General features: G+C 30.5%; 1 protein-coding gene across 1 annotated transcript in view; it reads left to right on the top strand.

The window, feature by feature from the left end:
• Positions 1-832: 832 nt before the first annotated feature.
• Positions 833-17,572, top strand: part of LOC118193189 (gamma-soluble NSF attachment protein-like) — a 34,735-nt gene continuing 17,995 nt past the window's right edge. Inside the window, exons 1-4 of the mRNA XM_035364239.2 lie at positions 833-980; positions 10,649-10,716; positions 14,071-14,155; positions 14,560-14,577. Coding sequence (XP_035220130.1) covers positions 922-980; positions 10,649-10,716; positions 14,071-14,155; positions 14,560-14,577 — 230 coding nt within the window. The 5' untranslated portion in view covers positions 833-921. The remainder of the gene's footprint in view (positions 981-10,648; positions 10,717-14,070; positions 14,156-14,559; positions 14,578-17,572) is intronic.

Here is a 17,572-nt window from a genome sequence, read left to right as displayed (position 1 = left end):
ATTGTCCAGCATATATTTGAATTCTCTTTTAGCTATTTCCAACCGTTTAGAATCTAATGGTCTTGCTTTACAACTTACAGGTTGTCCTTGAGTTATAATGTGATGTTTCACATTATGCTTTACAGTAGAAATAAGAAAATTTGGTTTTGTTATACTAGGATACATAGCAAATAAATCAGAATATTTACATAAGCTGCCCGTTGTATTTACAGTTTCATGAATGGAGATGGGTGCGATGTCACCATAAACTGCAAGGTTCGTCACACCATCAATTAGCCTTTTATGCTTTATATCAATCAATAAATTGAACTTATTTAAAAAATCTGCACCTAATATAGGTTTACTAATTTTTGCTACAATAAATGGGAATTGAAATTCTCGGCGTAAACCAAGATCAAGAATTAAAAGTTCTGTACCAAAAGTATCAATTTCTGTATTATTTGCAGCATATAATTTATAGTCACTAATAAGTTTGTGTTTAGATGTACGAGGAATAAGGCTTACCTCTGCTCCACTGTCAACCAGAAAATGTAAATCTGTTTTTTTGTCCGTGATAAATAAGCGGAATTTACGGCAATTTTCTTTATTTACAGCAGCAGAGTCTGCCGCTAATTCTACTGCTGATTTTCGTTTTCCGAGGAGCTGTTTTTCCATGCACGGGGGGGTAAGGCTTTATATAGGAGCCTTAACTAACACGGCTCTCACTTGCTATTGTCTTTACTGTATAAACATGTTCTTATCCACTTTTTTAAAGTGTTATTAGTATTAGTGAACACACCTAATGAATTTAGTTGGAAAGGGGAGGAAACTTAATAATAAGCCAACAAGTTTTTGACATGAAACCTTGAAATTTGAAAATATTAAGGTAGTGGTAGTTGGCAACATCCTGTCACACTTGTCTGCTGTGTGTTTGCTTTTGTTATGGCAGCCCAAAAAAAGATTTGCGAAGGGAATGAGTGTATAAAGCAAGCTGAAAAATAGTAAGCATATTTAGAAGCAGTTTTAATTATTCGTATGTGATAAATTTTACTACATAATTGTTTGAAAAAAATGTGAGATATAATTTGTTTATTACTCCTTGTAAAATAAATGCTTAATATCGAAATAAATATATATTTAATTAATTCCATATACGCTGTTTATCCAGGAAATAAGAAGTTTAAAAAATAATAATCTTGAGTTTTTTTATAAGTATACTTTTAAAAATATTCAGGATGTCATTGATATGGCAGAAACGAACGCAAAGAATAATGCATTTTTAGATTTCTAATCTTTCTTTAAGATTATTATTCAGATAATCAAAATTCTATATAATTAATAGTTCTGTCGATTATTGTCATAATTGTGAAAGCTGGATCTTCCCCATCAATCAAAGATGGTATTTGTAATGGCAGATTAATAAATAACAATGCAACCTACAGTTTTTGTTTTGGCCCTATGTAATCAGAAGTAGTCCAGCAAATAACATTCTCTAGAAGTAAAGTATATGTTTGTTGTTGTTTCTAAAAACGGAGTAGATCCTGGGACTTTGAGCTAAATTATGCAGAATCGCTCACTTATTTGTTTGGCGCTTTTTACAAGAGTAAGAAAAATTGGATTTTTGTCAATTTTCTTTGTCTTTTTAAGTGAAAATAGGTCGATGTGTACATAGATAAAGTCAAGGGAGTGCGCAATGCCATTTTTGTGCAATTCTGGGATTTTTTTAAAGTGAAAATAGGTCTATGTGTACATGGATATCGAGTATGTGCAATTCTTAAAAACGTACCAAGCAGTGGGTGATTCTGTACTTTCCCCACATCCTGAGAAGTAAAGGATCTGTCTTCTGAAATAACAGCTTGCAGCTGTTATTCGGTAAGTGTTTCGTGCTTTATAAGATATAAGTAAATTCATCTGAGACATATTCTCTACAATATATGTAAAAGCATTCCTGCTTATGAACAGATATTTATAAATCTGAGTTCATTTTGGCTTTAGTTTCTGGCAAACTAGTTGACTGCATGTGTGTTTATAATTTTACCGATGTGGAAAGTAAATATCAGCTAGTTTGCCTAGAAAACTCCTTACCAAAAGCATCCCTCTTATGGTAGGTAAATTCTTATGTATTTTGCCACATTCATAATTACTAATTAACAGTTACTGTTTATAATGTGTTGCATCTAATTTTCATTTTTAAGTCATATTTGTAGAAATTATATTTGCTAATGCCAACAGGAGTATTCTGAATTTCAAACAATAGGTATTATATTTTCAATCAGAGTTTCTTTTAAAATTTAAATAGTTGACAACATCTCAGTTTTCCCTCATCAAAATATTAAGCTTTTTTCATATATTCGTAATAATTGAAGAAATTTATCAAGATTAAAGCAGTGTAACAAATTGTTTGAAAGGCCGTAAATTTTTATAAAATTTTATGTAAAACATGAGATTTAATTTAGGTTTATTTTAATATTTTCAATGAGGTATGTTAATAGTGTAAAGATTAAGAAAAATTTTGCCCCATATATTATATTCAGTGTTTCCTTAATTTACTTTACAAATATCTTTTAAATAGCTTGATGCAAGTTAATTTTATGTAACAGGAAACTAAACTTCACTTATGTATATATGTACTTTGCTATTATTATAATGAAATCTGATAAGTAGGAAAAGGTGTAATATAGAAAATAGGATTAACCAAGCATTTTCATAATGAGAAGATATCGTTGGTTTACTTTATGATAAAGCATGTAAATATATATTGCTTATTTATTTTAAAAGTTTCCTGGTTTATGATGATAGGCGTTTTTAGATATAACTAAATTATAGTTCTATGTTAATCTCTTTTATTTTACAGTTATTCTGGTTTTATATTCGGAATTCAAATTTATCTAATCTGATTTATTTATTTGTCCTTTTGTAATAACTAAAACATACACAGTCAACTATCAGTTATGTAGGGCTAGATTAACTAGGTTCTTCCTTAATGTTTTGTTTATTCCAGAAGAGTAGAAAAATTACTTTCCCAAAACATTAGTGTAAAACAAAATTTTCTATGCAATATATGAAGAGACATGAAAAATTCATGGATTAATAGAAGTGACAGCAGATGATGTAGTACTTGTCATAAATGCTTTTGTCTATAATTATGTAATTTGGTTGCATGTAACTCTGTAAACATTTTACAGTACTCTGTGTACTCAGTATTTTACAGTGCTGATACACAAATTTGAAAGGTGCTGCCTGAACTGGTGGAGTAAAAATCGATGAGGAAGAAGTGCTCGAGATGAGAATATGCATCTGATGCCATACTAAAAGCCATTGTGGAAGCATAGCAACCAACAGAGTACATGTGGGAGGCAAACGAAAACTTGACGATAATCTTGGTGCCAACTTGTGGTTGACATGCCTCTGACCAGCTGAGATTTTTACTAAGGAACCACAGATTTTCCAAAACTAACATAAAAATGAATTATTTTATTCATTTTGATATCAAAAAGCCTATGGTTATACCTAGATTTATGTACTTTTAAAATATTGCCTTGATTTTTTGGACATATTTCAAGATGCACGTATATATTGCAGAAATCACAAAAAATATTCTAGGCCATATATATACAGCTTTGTCAGTCAAAGGGTTAATGTTTAAAAAATTAGGACTGTAATAGTAAGGAAATAAATATTTTACTATAAGGAAAAAGAAATCTGATGTGGATGCCATATGGCTTTTTTGTACACCATATTAAATTATACACATTTTTTCCCCCCGGTACTTCGTTTAAACTTATTTCCTTGAATTATTCTATCTTAATTAGCCAATCCCTCAAAACAAGTTAAAAATGACATCAAAACATGAAAATTTTTAAATTAAATATTAGGAGTGAAATTTTTTATAATTTTATTTTTTTGATAACGCGTATAAAACTTTCCCAAATATAAGTATAGGAACTGGAAGATCACATTAAAAATGAGATTTCATTATTTGTCCAAAATAATTTTTTATTTTCAATTTGACACAGCCAAACGTGAATATTTTCATCATTTAAACACTTCTGTAATTGGAAGTGTGTCTGTGTAGATATACAGTCAAAAGTCGTTAATCCGGACTCGTCGGGACTTCGGCGATTCCGGATTATAGATCATCAGTTTAAATCTCGTAAGATGGCATGCAGAAATTCTAAAATTAAAAATATGAAACCGTAATTTATGAAATAAAGAACAATTATGATCTAAAGGGTATCAAAATTTACAAAAAAAAAAAAAGCTTAATATTTATTTGTTTACTTTATTAAACATTTCTCTTAATGTAAGTTGTTTAAGTTGCTTCATTTTATGTGATAATACTTTCTCTTTAATTCTATAAAAAGACATAATTTCTTGTTCAGTTACAAAGTTCCGCTGTTCAAGTCCCGTTAATTGCTGTGCCGAGAATACCGACTAACTTTTCAATGGAAATTTTTTCGTTTTCACTAACCTCTCTGTCACATTCTTCATGTCTTTATCCATTTTTTGCAGCAATTCCACTTTTTGTTTGTTGCACATCGAAACATACTTTCGTTTTGTAGATCCTTTGGAAGTTCCAGCATCGGATATTCTATTTGACATAATCGAAAGTTCAAGTTTACTTTTATAAAATTGCTCTTACAGTCTGCAAAAAATAATAAGCGGGATCCAATTCGAAGATTAAGGAACGACGCAATCATTAACATTAACTGAAATAGATAATTAGATAATTTTAGCTTACACCATCCGTTATACATTAAACGCGCAGGCGAAAACGTATTCTGCACTTGCGCACACACATATGCGCAGTAGTCAAGGTCTTATGTGCACGCGTAAAATGCCTGTGCGCATGCGCAGAAAGTTTTTAGCTTTGATGCCCGGATTATAGAGCATTCCGTATTATGGGTGTCCGAATTAACGACTTTTGACTGTATATACAAAACAGTTTTTTAAAAAACAGAATATAAACATGCCTAGTATTTTCGCACATTAAGCTGCTGAAAAATTATCAGTAAAGACAAAGTAAGAAATTTAGAACTAATTTTTCACTAAGACCAAAAAATGAAATTCATAATTAATAAATTTCAAATAATCTATGTAATGTTACAAAGATTTTAAAAAAGGCCAAAAACAAAACTTTTCGAACAAGCAATACCCCAATTAAAAAAAATTAATGAAATTTGAAGAAAAATGAACATTAACAGGAGAGGAATTCAATCAACTTTAGTGCCACTTAAAAAATGTTTTTTTCTGTACAACGTTGCCATTGCTCGCTTTGAAATCCCTTAGTTTGTTAATCAGAAATTTGTTAAAAGTTTTACAAAATATGAAATTGATAATAAAACAAATTCTAATTTTCAAATTTGGGCTTCCAGATGCCGATATTCACAGTAGGATTACATCATTCAAAATTGGATGGCTCTAGGTACCATTATTTTATCACAATGTGAGAAACATACATACATTTATGCAGATTCTTCATTATTTAATTTCTTCAAATATAATACAGTGTGATAATATTTGGTGGCAACAGTTTGAAAAGTGATACAGCCTTTTAAAGATTTCAAATGCGAAAACAAAAACAATAGTCCCTCAGGGACAAAGCCTCTTTGGACTAAAAATAAAAAAAATCCTAATAAACTCTTTACATCAAGGATGTCAAGCTCGCGGCCCACAACAAATATTTTTGTGGCCCGGCCAATATATCGGCAAATAATAATATATAATAATAAAATAACATATAGACGAAGAAAAAAATTAAATGTTTACTGCTAAGTAATTAACGATAATTTATTCAGTGTTGTTCAATTACTCACAGCGAGCTGACACACACACTACTTAAATTACAAATGCGTGTGAGTAGCTTGCGTTCAGCTACCTTCGGCTTTTGGGGGACACGTGCACTCAGAACTTGTACGCATCCCCCGATAGCCGAATGTGGCCGAACTCATGGTCTCAGTTTTCCAATCATAGTTTTGTACGATATATTCGTGCATGCATGTGCATGCATTTTGCTTTATTATTAATTATTACTTAATTCATATTGTTACGAATTTCATAGTTATTTATTTATTTAGTTTTTTTTATTTAGAATTGTAATTAGATTTGCTTCATGTATGTTGCCTTAGCAACGCAGACGTTTTTTGAAAAGACAGCTGCGTTGGAAGGTTAAAAATAGAACAGTGTGTGCATTTAATACCTAATAAATAAATATCTCGTAATTTCTCGACGTGCAGCATGAACAAATCAAGTTTAGATGATACTTGTTCATATCAAAAATACGCAGAAAAAATTGCAAATTTAACAACTGAATTTGAAACGAGGTTTAATGATTTTAGTTCCCTCGAAGACAAATTTTTTTTGTTTTCTTCGATTTTCTCAATAAGTATTGACTCAGTACCCAGCCATATGCAAATGGAGGTGATCGAGATTCAATGCAACTCAAATTTGAAAGCAAAATTCATTGAAGTGGGCGTGCCTGAATTTTACAAATATTTACCAGCCAGGTTTGAAAATACTCGAAAATTCGCATATGAAATTATTTCCATGTTTGGTAGCACTTATCGGTGCGAGCAGTTATTTTCAGTCATGAAAGGTAATAAGTCTCCTATTAGAAACCGTATTAATGATGCTCACCTTGGGTCAGCGTTGAAAGTTATCACTGCAAACAAAATTTCTCCCGAAATAGGAAAGATAATTGCAGAGAAGAGATGTCAAGTATCAGAATGTAAACATTAAATTTTTCTTGTTCTTTTCTATATAAATATATATATATGTTTATTATTATATTATTGGAAATAAATCTACGTTTCTATGAATGTTGATTTTTTTTTTTTTTTTGCGGCCCGCCTAAAGTTAAACCTTGTTTGTTTGGCCCAAGTGTACCTATGAGTTTGACATCCCTGCTTTACATCATCCAAAAGAAAAGGATAAAAAAAAATCCTTCTTTATCCTTTTCTTTTGGAACTTTCAGATAAAAAATTCATACTTTTAAAAAGTATTATAGGGTGTAGACTACCCTAGTTTTCTTTAAAAGACTATTAATGAATTTTAAAGGAATTTCATTATCTTTTAAAATTTTGGTGAGAATTAGAATTTCTTCTTTTTGTGTTTCTATTTCAGTGTAAACTTTTTAAATTCTGCTAATTTGGTTAATAATAGTATTTGTAATAACTTTATAAGTTTATTAGTATAAAAATTAAAATCTTTTTTTATCAAAAAGTTTAATTTCTGTTAGATTATGAATACTTAGATCAAAATTAATTATTTCTGTTTTTATTGGTCTTATTTAGTTTTAGACAATTTGGGTAAATGTTGCTGTTTTCGATGAGATCATCAATATATCTATACGTGTGTTCAAATTTACTGAAATCATTATCAGAAAGGCTCTTTAGGAATTTGAATTCTTTAGAAAATAGAAAGAACTTACAAATACGAGTGGAATATGAACTTCCCTTTGGAATTCCTTGTGTGCGTTTTGGAAAAAAGTAAAACATATGACTGCTTTCTGTGAGTTTGAATTGAATAATGTATGTCAATTTCTTCATTTCAAATTATGCTTATTCTTCCATTATTTATGATCTGTGCTTTTTGTTTTATTTTGATTATTAATTAAATTTGCCATACCAAATAAAATTAAACTCGAGGTTAAATTATTTGAAAAGATTAGTAAATGTTAATAATATTTTTCTATTAATAATAATGTGGATTATTTCTCTTTATTGTGAGTTTCTTAACTCTTCTGGAATTAACCATGAATTTGTCCATGAAGTGGTAACTTGAATGATTTCCAGGGTAGAGTAGACTTTAAGGTACCCCTTGTATTATGGCAAAGTGGTTGTTTGATTTATCGCCAAGTTGTTGTTTCATTTATGGTAGCCTGAGTAGTTGAATGTTATGGAAACCCTATTGTGACGTAATCAGGTGCATGATTCTGGGAAATTTTGAATCATGGGTGTTGGTATGAATCGTGGTGTGTGTTGGTTTGATTCTTTAGACGGTAGAATGGCTAAATGTAGTAAGATTAATTTGAAGTTTCTGTACGATTTGGAGCGAAAGGGGAAAAGAGCTTTAATTGACTGGTGTGTAAATGAAGGTTTACTTAGTAGCCATTATAAATGTCCTGTATGTAGGAAGGATATGCGTCTAGTCGAACGTAAAAACCATTTAGATGGATTTGAATGGGTTTGTAGGAAGAAAGGTTCAGATGGTCACTATGTGAAGCGTTCCGTCAGAAAGAGTACCTGGTTTAAAAAAAGTTATTTGAGTATGATTGATATTTTGATTTTTATGTGGCTCTGGGTGTACAAAGCGAACTTGAAAATCATGGTAAGTGAATATTTGCTTTTGGTAGTGCTTAAACGTATAACATGTTTTTCCTTTTTTATGTTATTTTATTGTTTGGTTTAAAATGTATTTTATTGAGATTATGTATTTTTTGTTTGCCTACATATTGTAGAATTTGGTGCTCCTTTGACTTTTTAAGTGAAAATATATCGATGTGTACATGGACAAAGTAAAGGGAGTGCGTAATGCAAGTTTGTGCAATTCTGGGATTTTTTTTTTAATTAAAAATAGGTCGACATGTACATGGATAAAGTTAAAAAAGTGTGCGCAATGCCATTTTTGTGCAATTCGTGGATTTTTTTTTAAGTGAAAATAAATCGACGTGTAAATGGATAAAGTCAAAGGAGTGTGTAGTGCCATTTTTGTGCAATTCAGAGATTTTTTTTTTAAAGTGAAAATAAGTCTATGTGTACATGGATACCGAGTTTGTGCAATTGTTTATCTTGTTATTTTGGCTTTGTGTGGCGACGATTTTTGGCGCAAAAATCGCCATTCCCAAGCCAAAATGAGTCAAAGAACTGCACAAAATCAGTATCCATGTACTGCCCAAAATCGTCAAGTTTCGCCAAGGGGTACGCTAAACTATACTTTTACCGATTTCCATTATTATCATGTTTGACTGCGGATCTACTGTATATCTATCTTCCTTTTCATAATTTTATTTTCTAAGTTTTTCTTTTCTTTTTTAGCAGCAAATGAAAATAGTATATACTCAACAGTCGTTCACTTATGCATTTTTAAAAAATTGGTTGGTTTAATTTTAATTTGCTAAATTAGTGAATTTATTTTCATGGATTGGTTTTGCACTTGATTTGCTTATGCGTCTGAATTTAAATGATATTGTAGATTAGTTCAAGAATTAAATCTTTTATATGTTTGCACATTAAAAAAAAAAAAAAAAAAAAATTTAAATTATTTTGGCTTTAAATTTGCTTTTTTACATTTATACGTGTTTGTTAAAATTTAAATTAAAATTTGTTTAAATTTAAATATTGTCAATATATTTTTATATATTATTTCCAAATGAAATGCTAATAAATTTTGCATACTATATTCTAGGTAAAATATACACCATTGGAAGTAGAATACAGATATCAGAGCGTGATTAAGTTTTAATGATTAATTTAATTTCTTCTGTAGAAACATTTAAAAGCAATCGAGCAGGAAATAGTGTTGTAGAAATAGAAAAGTTAGTACTTCTGTTAAAGTTAAATTATGCGTTTGCAACGACATATTCATGTATTTTTTCTTATCTTTCCCCCCCCACACACACACACACCTTTAGCTCAATACTAGATGAAACAGAATGATCAGGAACAACTACAAAAAAAAAAAAAAAATTCTTTAATTTCATGAGAAATTCCTTCAAAAATCCATTGTGTATAAGAACATGGTTTATGTAACATTTTTTTTTTATGAATATTACTGATATGATTTATCGGTAGCAAGCATGCATTTTCAATTATGTAAAATTTGATTTTTAGAACTTACACTATGATGATATTTACTGCTAGTGTTAAGAAAGTAAAAGCTTTAGAACACACAAAAATTTATGAAAATTTTATATGTAACTTGAAATTTTTAACCTGTTTGAGAGAACATGTGATTACTTGCGTGCATAATTAAAACACCCCTGTTGGCACAGTGGTAGGATAGCTAGCTGCTGTAGCTGTGTGTCCAGGTTTGAATCCCAGAGAAAGTATAGAGGTTTGTGTTTGTGTGATATGGGAGCTCTTGGCATGCTGTAAAGACTTTCAAGAAGTTCACGATATAAGTCTAGGGAATCTTCATACGAGGAATTTTGGAATGGGGATGGAGCTGGCCATATTTTACCCTTACATAGACTACAAGTTCTGGGTATAGGCCAGTGATATATGCAGCTTTTGCCTTTTGGCCATGTTAAAATTCATGGATTGGAAGCTTAGATGAGAAGGATTAGTAGCAACAACAAATATAGCAAAATATAGTGAAAGTACTTCTGAATTTTGTCTTTTTGTCACATAATTTTTTGTTTTTAATCCAGTGTTTTTATATTCTTTTGTCTCTGAGTCTTTACATCATGTTGAGAGACAGTAATAAGCAAACATTAATTTGAGTAGATATCAGTGTATGGGTATTTCAGTATATTTGCATATTCAATTTTAGAAATATATATTGTTTCATTTGCTGATAATTAGTGGAGGTTTAGAAATCTTTGTACTGCCATCAACTTTTTGTGATTTGAGATTGGTAATGAAATTAAATTTTGTTGAAATTATTAAAACTGTTGAGCTGTCTAAAACAATCTATGCTTAATATTTTAATATTTCACCCCTTCATCTAGCTTAAAGACTTCTTTTCTAAAATGGAAACCAGATTATGACAGTGCTGCTTCTGAATATTCAAGAGCAGGTAATTACAAATAAATTATTTATATCTTATATGTGCTGTATTATTTAAATATCATAAGTCTTTATTTTAGTGTAGGAACTCCAGGTATGAAAATGTAAATTTCAAAATGAAATTTTAATTTTCTTTCCTTGAACATTGTGAGGGGGGAAAAAAACTAAAATTTTTCCATGATAAATATTTAAGATTGAATTCTGATATTGAATATTACTGTTAATAATTTGTACTGCTTTAAATAGCTCTATAAATACTAAAATATTTAATATGTGAACTTTATTATAGTTTTCTAATTAAATATTTTGTATAATAGAAATCCTCAGTTTAATTCTCGCGCTAAATTAAAATGGTGCTGATTAATTTCACAGTAATGAAATAAATTTCACATTTATCACACAGTATATTGCTCTGACATTTCAGTTTTTAATTTGTAGATATAACACATGAGTAGTTTCTAATAGTGAATATACACTCTTTTTTGAGGGCATTGTTCTTGCATATTACCATATGTTATAGCAAAATCTAGTATCTGTGTGTCTTTATTCTTGCAATTTTTGCATTTTATTTATTTATAAAGACATGCCTATATGTTTCTATTTTCAGCAGTTTTAAGTTATTATACAGTGGGATTCAAATCACTGATCTTCCAGCTGAATGTGTCCACGGTATCCTCTTACATCATAAGATCATGCATAAGAAAATGTGATAATTTCTTACAAAGTTATCCTTTAATTTTGTATAGTGGTTTATGTTTTGAGATAATGTTTTCCTAATGTAAATGCTAATAAACCATTTCACATTAATATCCAAACTCGGGAAGCACTATCTAGAATACTTAAAGGTTCGTGTTGCTGTTAATATCACGTCCAGAATCGAAGCTGTCATTTGTTACTTAAGATTTTGTAACATCTTATGTGTATTGTATGTAAAATCTGTCTATGCACATTTGTGTTTTTTTTCAGTTCACATGTTTTATTTTCATGAACGGTATTTTTTTATTAATACATGCAGTGATATATAAAATGACTTAAAATGAAACAAGAAACATTTGCATAATCCGCCCAGCACTCCTGCAAAGTTGCAATCCATTGGTGACTACTTTCTAGTTTCTTGGTCCATGTGCATAGCAGCCTTTTTTACCCCTTCCCGTGCCATTTACCTCGATAAAAATTGGGCCCAAGTGTTGTGGGTCAACGCGTGGTAAAAAAGCCAGATTGATGCTTGAGAACAGCCGCAATACAAGCCAAAACATAAATGCCTGTGTTATAATCAGTTTTGCGTGATAGTACTGCCATGGAACTTAACTTTAATCCTTCAGCCTTTCATAGATATTATAAATATATTATACAGTCAAAAGTCGATAATCCGGACTCGTCGGGACTTCGGCGATTCCAGATTATTGATTTTTCCAGATTGTAGATCATCAGTTTAAATCTGGTAAGATGGCATGCAGAAATTATAAAATTAAAAATATGAAACTTTAATTTATGAAATAAAGAACAATTATGATGTAAAGGGTATCAAAATTTACAAAAAAAAAAAAGCTTAATATTTATTTATTTACTTTATTAAACATTTCTTTCAATGTAAGTTGTTTAAGTTGCTTCGTTTTACGTGATAATACTTTCTCTTTAATTCTATAAACAGACATAATTTTTTGTTCAGTTACAAAGTTCCGCTGTTCAAGTCCTATAATTGCTGTGTCGAGAATGCCGACTAATTTGTCAATCGAAATTTTTTCGTTTTCAATAACCTCTGTGTCACTTTCTTCACTATCGGAAGCAAATTATAATGACGAGGAATTTGATTTAAATCATATCAAAGACGGAATACATCGAGATGAAATACTACATTTAGTAAGGATTTATAAGCCAAATAAAATGAAAACATCTGCCCTGAAGATAAGGATAGTGCTGACAGATCAACTTCCAATTAATTGCATGTCGCGATGTCCCCCCCCTGCAGAGCAGCGTGAAATTTATAAACAGATTTCGGAATGGTTAGGTCATTTTTTGCAGCAGTTCCACTTTTGTTTAATGGACTTCGAAACATACTTTCGCTTTGTAGATCCTTTACATATTAGTAAATATATATCAGAAATTCTATTTGACATAATCGAAAGTTCAAGCTTACTTTTATAAAATTGCTCTAACAGTCTGCAAAAAATAATAAGCCAGCTCCAATTCGAAGATTTAGGAACAATGCAATCTGCAACATTAACTGAATTAGATAATTTTAGCTTAGCTTATGCTGTCCGTTATACATTAAACGTGCATGCGTAAACATATTTTGTGCACACGCATATTCGCAGCCGTAAAGGTCTACGCGCATGCGTCAACGCGACACATGCGCAGAAAGTTTGTAGCTTTGAGGTCCGCATTATGGGTGTCCGAATTAACGGCTTTTGACTGTATTTTGTAATAAATAGCAGTTTCAAAATTATATTTTATAAATAAGCAACACTTCAAGTAAGTTAAACTTTAATCCTTAGTGGAAGTAAACTTTAATCCTTCTGCCTTTTCCAGATATTATAAATATATTAGATTTTTAATATATAATTTTAATAAATATTATATAATTTATATAATAAAGAATTGTGACTAACTCTTGTGGTGTAGTGATATGAACTAATGTTCAATTACGACCATGAAATAATGATGTTAATGTTCACAAGCCCAGCTTGTGATGTTTATGTTTGGGACAAAATCTTCATCACAAGTCAGACTCATTAAAGCACTGGAAGGGCTTAACTTTAAAAACTTTGCATTGCACAGTAAACTAGCAAACTAACTTTACAAAATTTTCAGCATTGCACAGTAAACTAGCACCACTCTCCATGTACACATCGAGCTATGTTAACTTTATAAAAAGATCTCTGAGAATTGCTTTTATTCGGAAAAATAAATTTTTTGACACTTTTTTCCCATACTGGGTGTGCATACTTCTCGCAGATAATTGCATCAATCAGTAGTGATATATGGAGACATATCAAGACAATAAGAAGTGTAAGAATGGCAAAACTTGTCAGGTGTATATTCTTTAGACCAACTCTAAATAAAGCGACTAGCTGTCGTAAATAATATTCTGCTATTCTCAAATCAATTTCCTACTTGCATTAAAAAACTTTGATGGCATTCTTTAATGGTACATTTTTATATAATTCAATTGTTTGCTTCATAGAAATGCTGAAACAGTGCCCATGATGTGCTAGGCTTCATAGTGTTTTGCTCACTGATTCATCTCGTCACTGGGTGGACAATGCAAAAAGTACCTAAAATGGTTGTAAAATAGTTAAGTTATGTTATGTGCCATTATGTTTCTACATGGGAAATATTACAAGTCTTTGTGGTTTGTTTTCAGCAACTTGTTTTAAGACTGCTAAAGTTTTGGGACAGTGCAAAGATTCTTTGTTGAAAGCTGCCGATTGCTATGCCAAGAACTATTCGTATCCTTTAACATTTTAAATTATGTTTTGTGTAATTTTAATGATAATTAATAGGGTACATTTTGGTAGTAATCTAAAATCTAAATGCAAAATTTACTATAATAAGATTATTAGTATAAAGTTTATATCAAAAGTAATGCAAAATTTGGCAAATTTTTTTCGCCACTTTTCTGCTGAAATCTTTAATAATATATAAATATACATATAGTAATATTATGCAATGTCAAAGTGATTTATCTAAATACTTCTGCTGCAGTTTTTTTTAGTAAATTTAATTGCACATTAGCTTTTAAATGCATATTGTAGTTTATAGATTATATATGTATTCAGATAATTTTTCACATTTCACACATTTCTGTTTTTTTTTCCTCAAGCAAAATGTTTTATGAGCTTAACTTCATCAGATTTTTTTCAGCAGCAAAGTAAGTGCCTTAAATTTTTATACTTAAGATTGATAAAATTGCTAAATAAACTGGTAGAAACTCATGCAGTGTGTTAGGATTTTTAATTAAAGATTTTTTTGCAGCCATTTTTATCATATTTAAACTGTTTAAATAAATAAAATTAATGAACTTTAATGTACATTTGATTTTTATTTTTTCCATATAAATGATGTTTGTGATATATTTGTTTTGCTCTTGAATAGTACTGTGTTTCACATATTTCTATAAAGTGAATACAAGAGAATTAAAGTTTCAAAGTCTTAATTAAGTTTTTCTCAAAACTAAATATGTGTCAAACACTTAAACATACTTTTCTTTAAGCAGCAACTTTGCAGATACGCTTTGATGTGCAGATGGTAGGATATATATATTTATAATCACAAAATATACTCCATAGATATCATAATAATCCTAGGTTTGATCTCCAGAATTTCTTTAATTAAGCTAATCTTCCGATTAAGATATAAACATTCTGATTTTTATACTCATTATTTTGAATTTCCTCACAAGAAAAATGTTTCTAATGTTTTACTAACTACATTCTTCGTGACTGATAATTTGATTTCTTCTCAGTGTACATAAACTGTTAATAGGCTGTATTATATATTTCTACTTTTAACTGCCATTAAAAGCCTGATTTTTTATATTGCCGTGTTTTTCAGTAAATATTTTTATGTTGGCAATTTGAAAAAGAATGAAACGTTTTTAGCATGAAAGTGATATAAAGTATTCAAATATGTTTTTGTGAAAAAATATATATATATAGATTTATCTCTGCATATATCTATCAGTATTTTGCTAAGAGTAAGCACGCCATCAACATTTGCATACAGGAAATCAGTCATGCATTTCTGAAATTTTGTAATAAAATTCATTAGGAAATCATGTAAATTTTTGCAACAAGTGTATGTTGAAGAATGAATTCACAGGAAGGAGAGTTGTATTTTATTTTCAAAGCAGGTTGATTTGAGTGTCATGGAGAAGATTTCATGTAAATATAACTATATTACAGTCAAAAGTCGTTAATCCGGACTCATCGGGACTTCGATTCCGGATTATAGACCATCAGTTTAAATCTGGTAAGATGGCATGCAGAAATTATAAAATTAAAAAAATGAAAACGTAATTTATGAAATAAAGAACAATTATGATCTAAAGCATATCAAAATTTACAAAAAGAAAGCTTAATATTTATTTGTTTACTTTACTTTCTTCGCTATCGGAAGCGAATTATAATGACGAGGAATTTGATTCATACAAAGACGGAGTACATCGAGATGAAATACTACATTTAGTAAGGAATTATAAGCCAAATAAAATAAAAACATCTGCCCTGAAGATAAGGATAGTGCTGACAGATCAACTTCCGATTCATTGTGCGCCGCGGCGTCCCCCCCGCCGCAGAGCAGCGTGAAATTGATAAACAGATTTTGGAATGGTTAGATAAACAGAAGGATATGCCTTTATCCATTTTTTGCAGCAATTCCACTTTTTGTTTAATGGACTTCGAAACATACTTTCGCTTTGTAGATCCTTTACATATTAGTAAATATATATCGGAAATTCTATTTGAAATAATCGAAAGTTCAAGCTTACTTTTATAAAATTGCTCTAACAGTCTGCAAAAAGTAATAAGCCGGATCCAATTCGAAGATTAAGGAACAACGCAATCTGCAACATTAACTGAATTAGATAATTTTAGCTTAGCTTATTAGATATAGATATAGAATTAGATAATTTTAGCTTAGCTTTCGTTATACATTAAACGACGAGCATGCGTAAACGTATTTTGGGCATGCGCACACGCATATTCGCAGCCGTAAAGGTCTTATGCGTCAACGCGACGCATGCGCAGAAAGTTTGTAGCTTTGAGGTCCGGATTATGGGTGTCTGAATTAACGACTTTTGACTGTATTTAGGAAGATCGACAAGATGCACCTGTAAAACATGTGCCAAAACTGTTACTATCTTAATTGAAGAAGCTGTAAATATATATTGGCAATTTCAGAATCTAGTTACGCCTACTTGAATACCATTATTATTAAGACACAATAACACGCTGAATAAATACTAATTCAGAAGTCAAACAACAAAAATCAGCGTTATACCTACAAAATTTTCACAGGACTAGTTTCGATGGTTTTACCGAACCATCATCTTCAGCTGCAAAACCGCAAATGAACAAGATAGGAAATAATGATTAGATAAGATACGAAAGCCTGGACAAGAATAAGCAAGTGGCGCCATCTGTTGGCGAAACCAGAACTAAAACATAATTTCTCTAAAAGCCGAAGGCAAATTTGGATTGGAATTAGGATCGATAACTAGAACAGAAAGATTTTTATGAATGTGAAATGCCTCTAGAAAATCCAGTTCTCCAATGGAAGATGTTTTTTGAATAATTTTGGCAGCAGAAAAATTGAAAGTGTGATTTTCGGACCAACAATGTTGAGCAACGGAAGACTTCTGTGTTTCCTTTTTTCTAACATATGCCTCATGTTCTTTGACGCGAAATTTTAAGGCTCTCTTAGTTTGGCCAATGTAAATTAAACCACACTGGCAAGGAATCCTATAAATACCCCAGGAATTCATATCCGGAATGGGGTCCTTGAGTATAGAAGTTGGAATTTTATTGATGGGAGAATAAACAACCCGAAAGTTAAATTTCTGCAAAATATGTGCAACTTTATAGATAATTGATGGAAAGAAGGGAATGACAACAGAATTTTTATAATCTCCTAAAATAAGAGTGTGGCTTTTAGTGTGTTCAGATGAGAATTTTTTAACTGCTTGATTAATAATTTTGGGTGAAAAGCCCCTGTCAATAGCTATTGCTTTTAAATAATTTAGTTCTTCATCAAGGGCTAGTTTGGAGGAGCAAACTTGAAGAGCACGGAAAACATAGGAATAAAATGAAGCTAACTTTTGTTTAGTCGGATGACATGATTTAAAGTGTGGTGGAAGGCAAACCGAT

This window comes from Stegodyphus dumicola, chromosome 1 (assembly GCF_044657685.1).
Source record: "Stegodyphus dumicola isolate Sdum_Otavi_A_Nest chromosome 1, ASM4465768v1".
Classification (NCBI taxonomy): Eukaryota; Metazoa; Arthropoda; class Arachnida; order Araneae; family Eresidae; genus Stegodyphus; species Stegodyphus dumicola.
The sequence above is the reverse complement of the archived record's forward strand: the minus strand, read 5'-3'. Positions and strand labels throughout refer to the sequence as shown.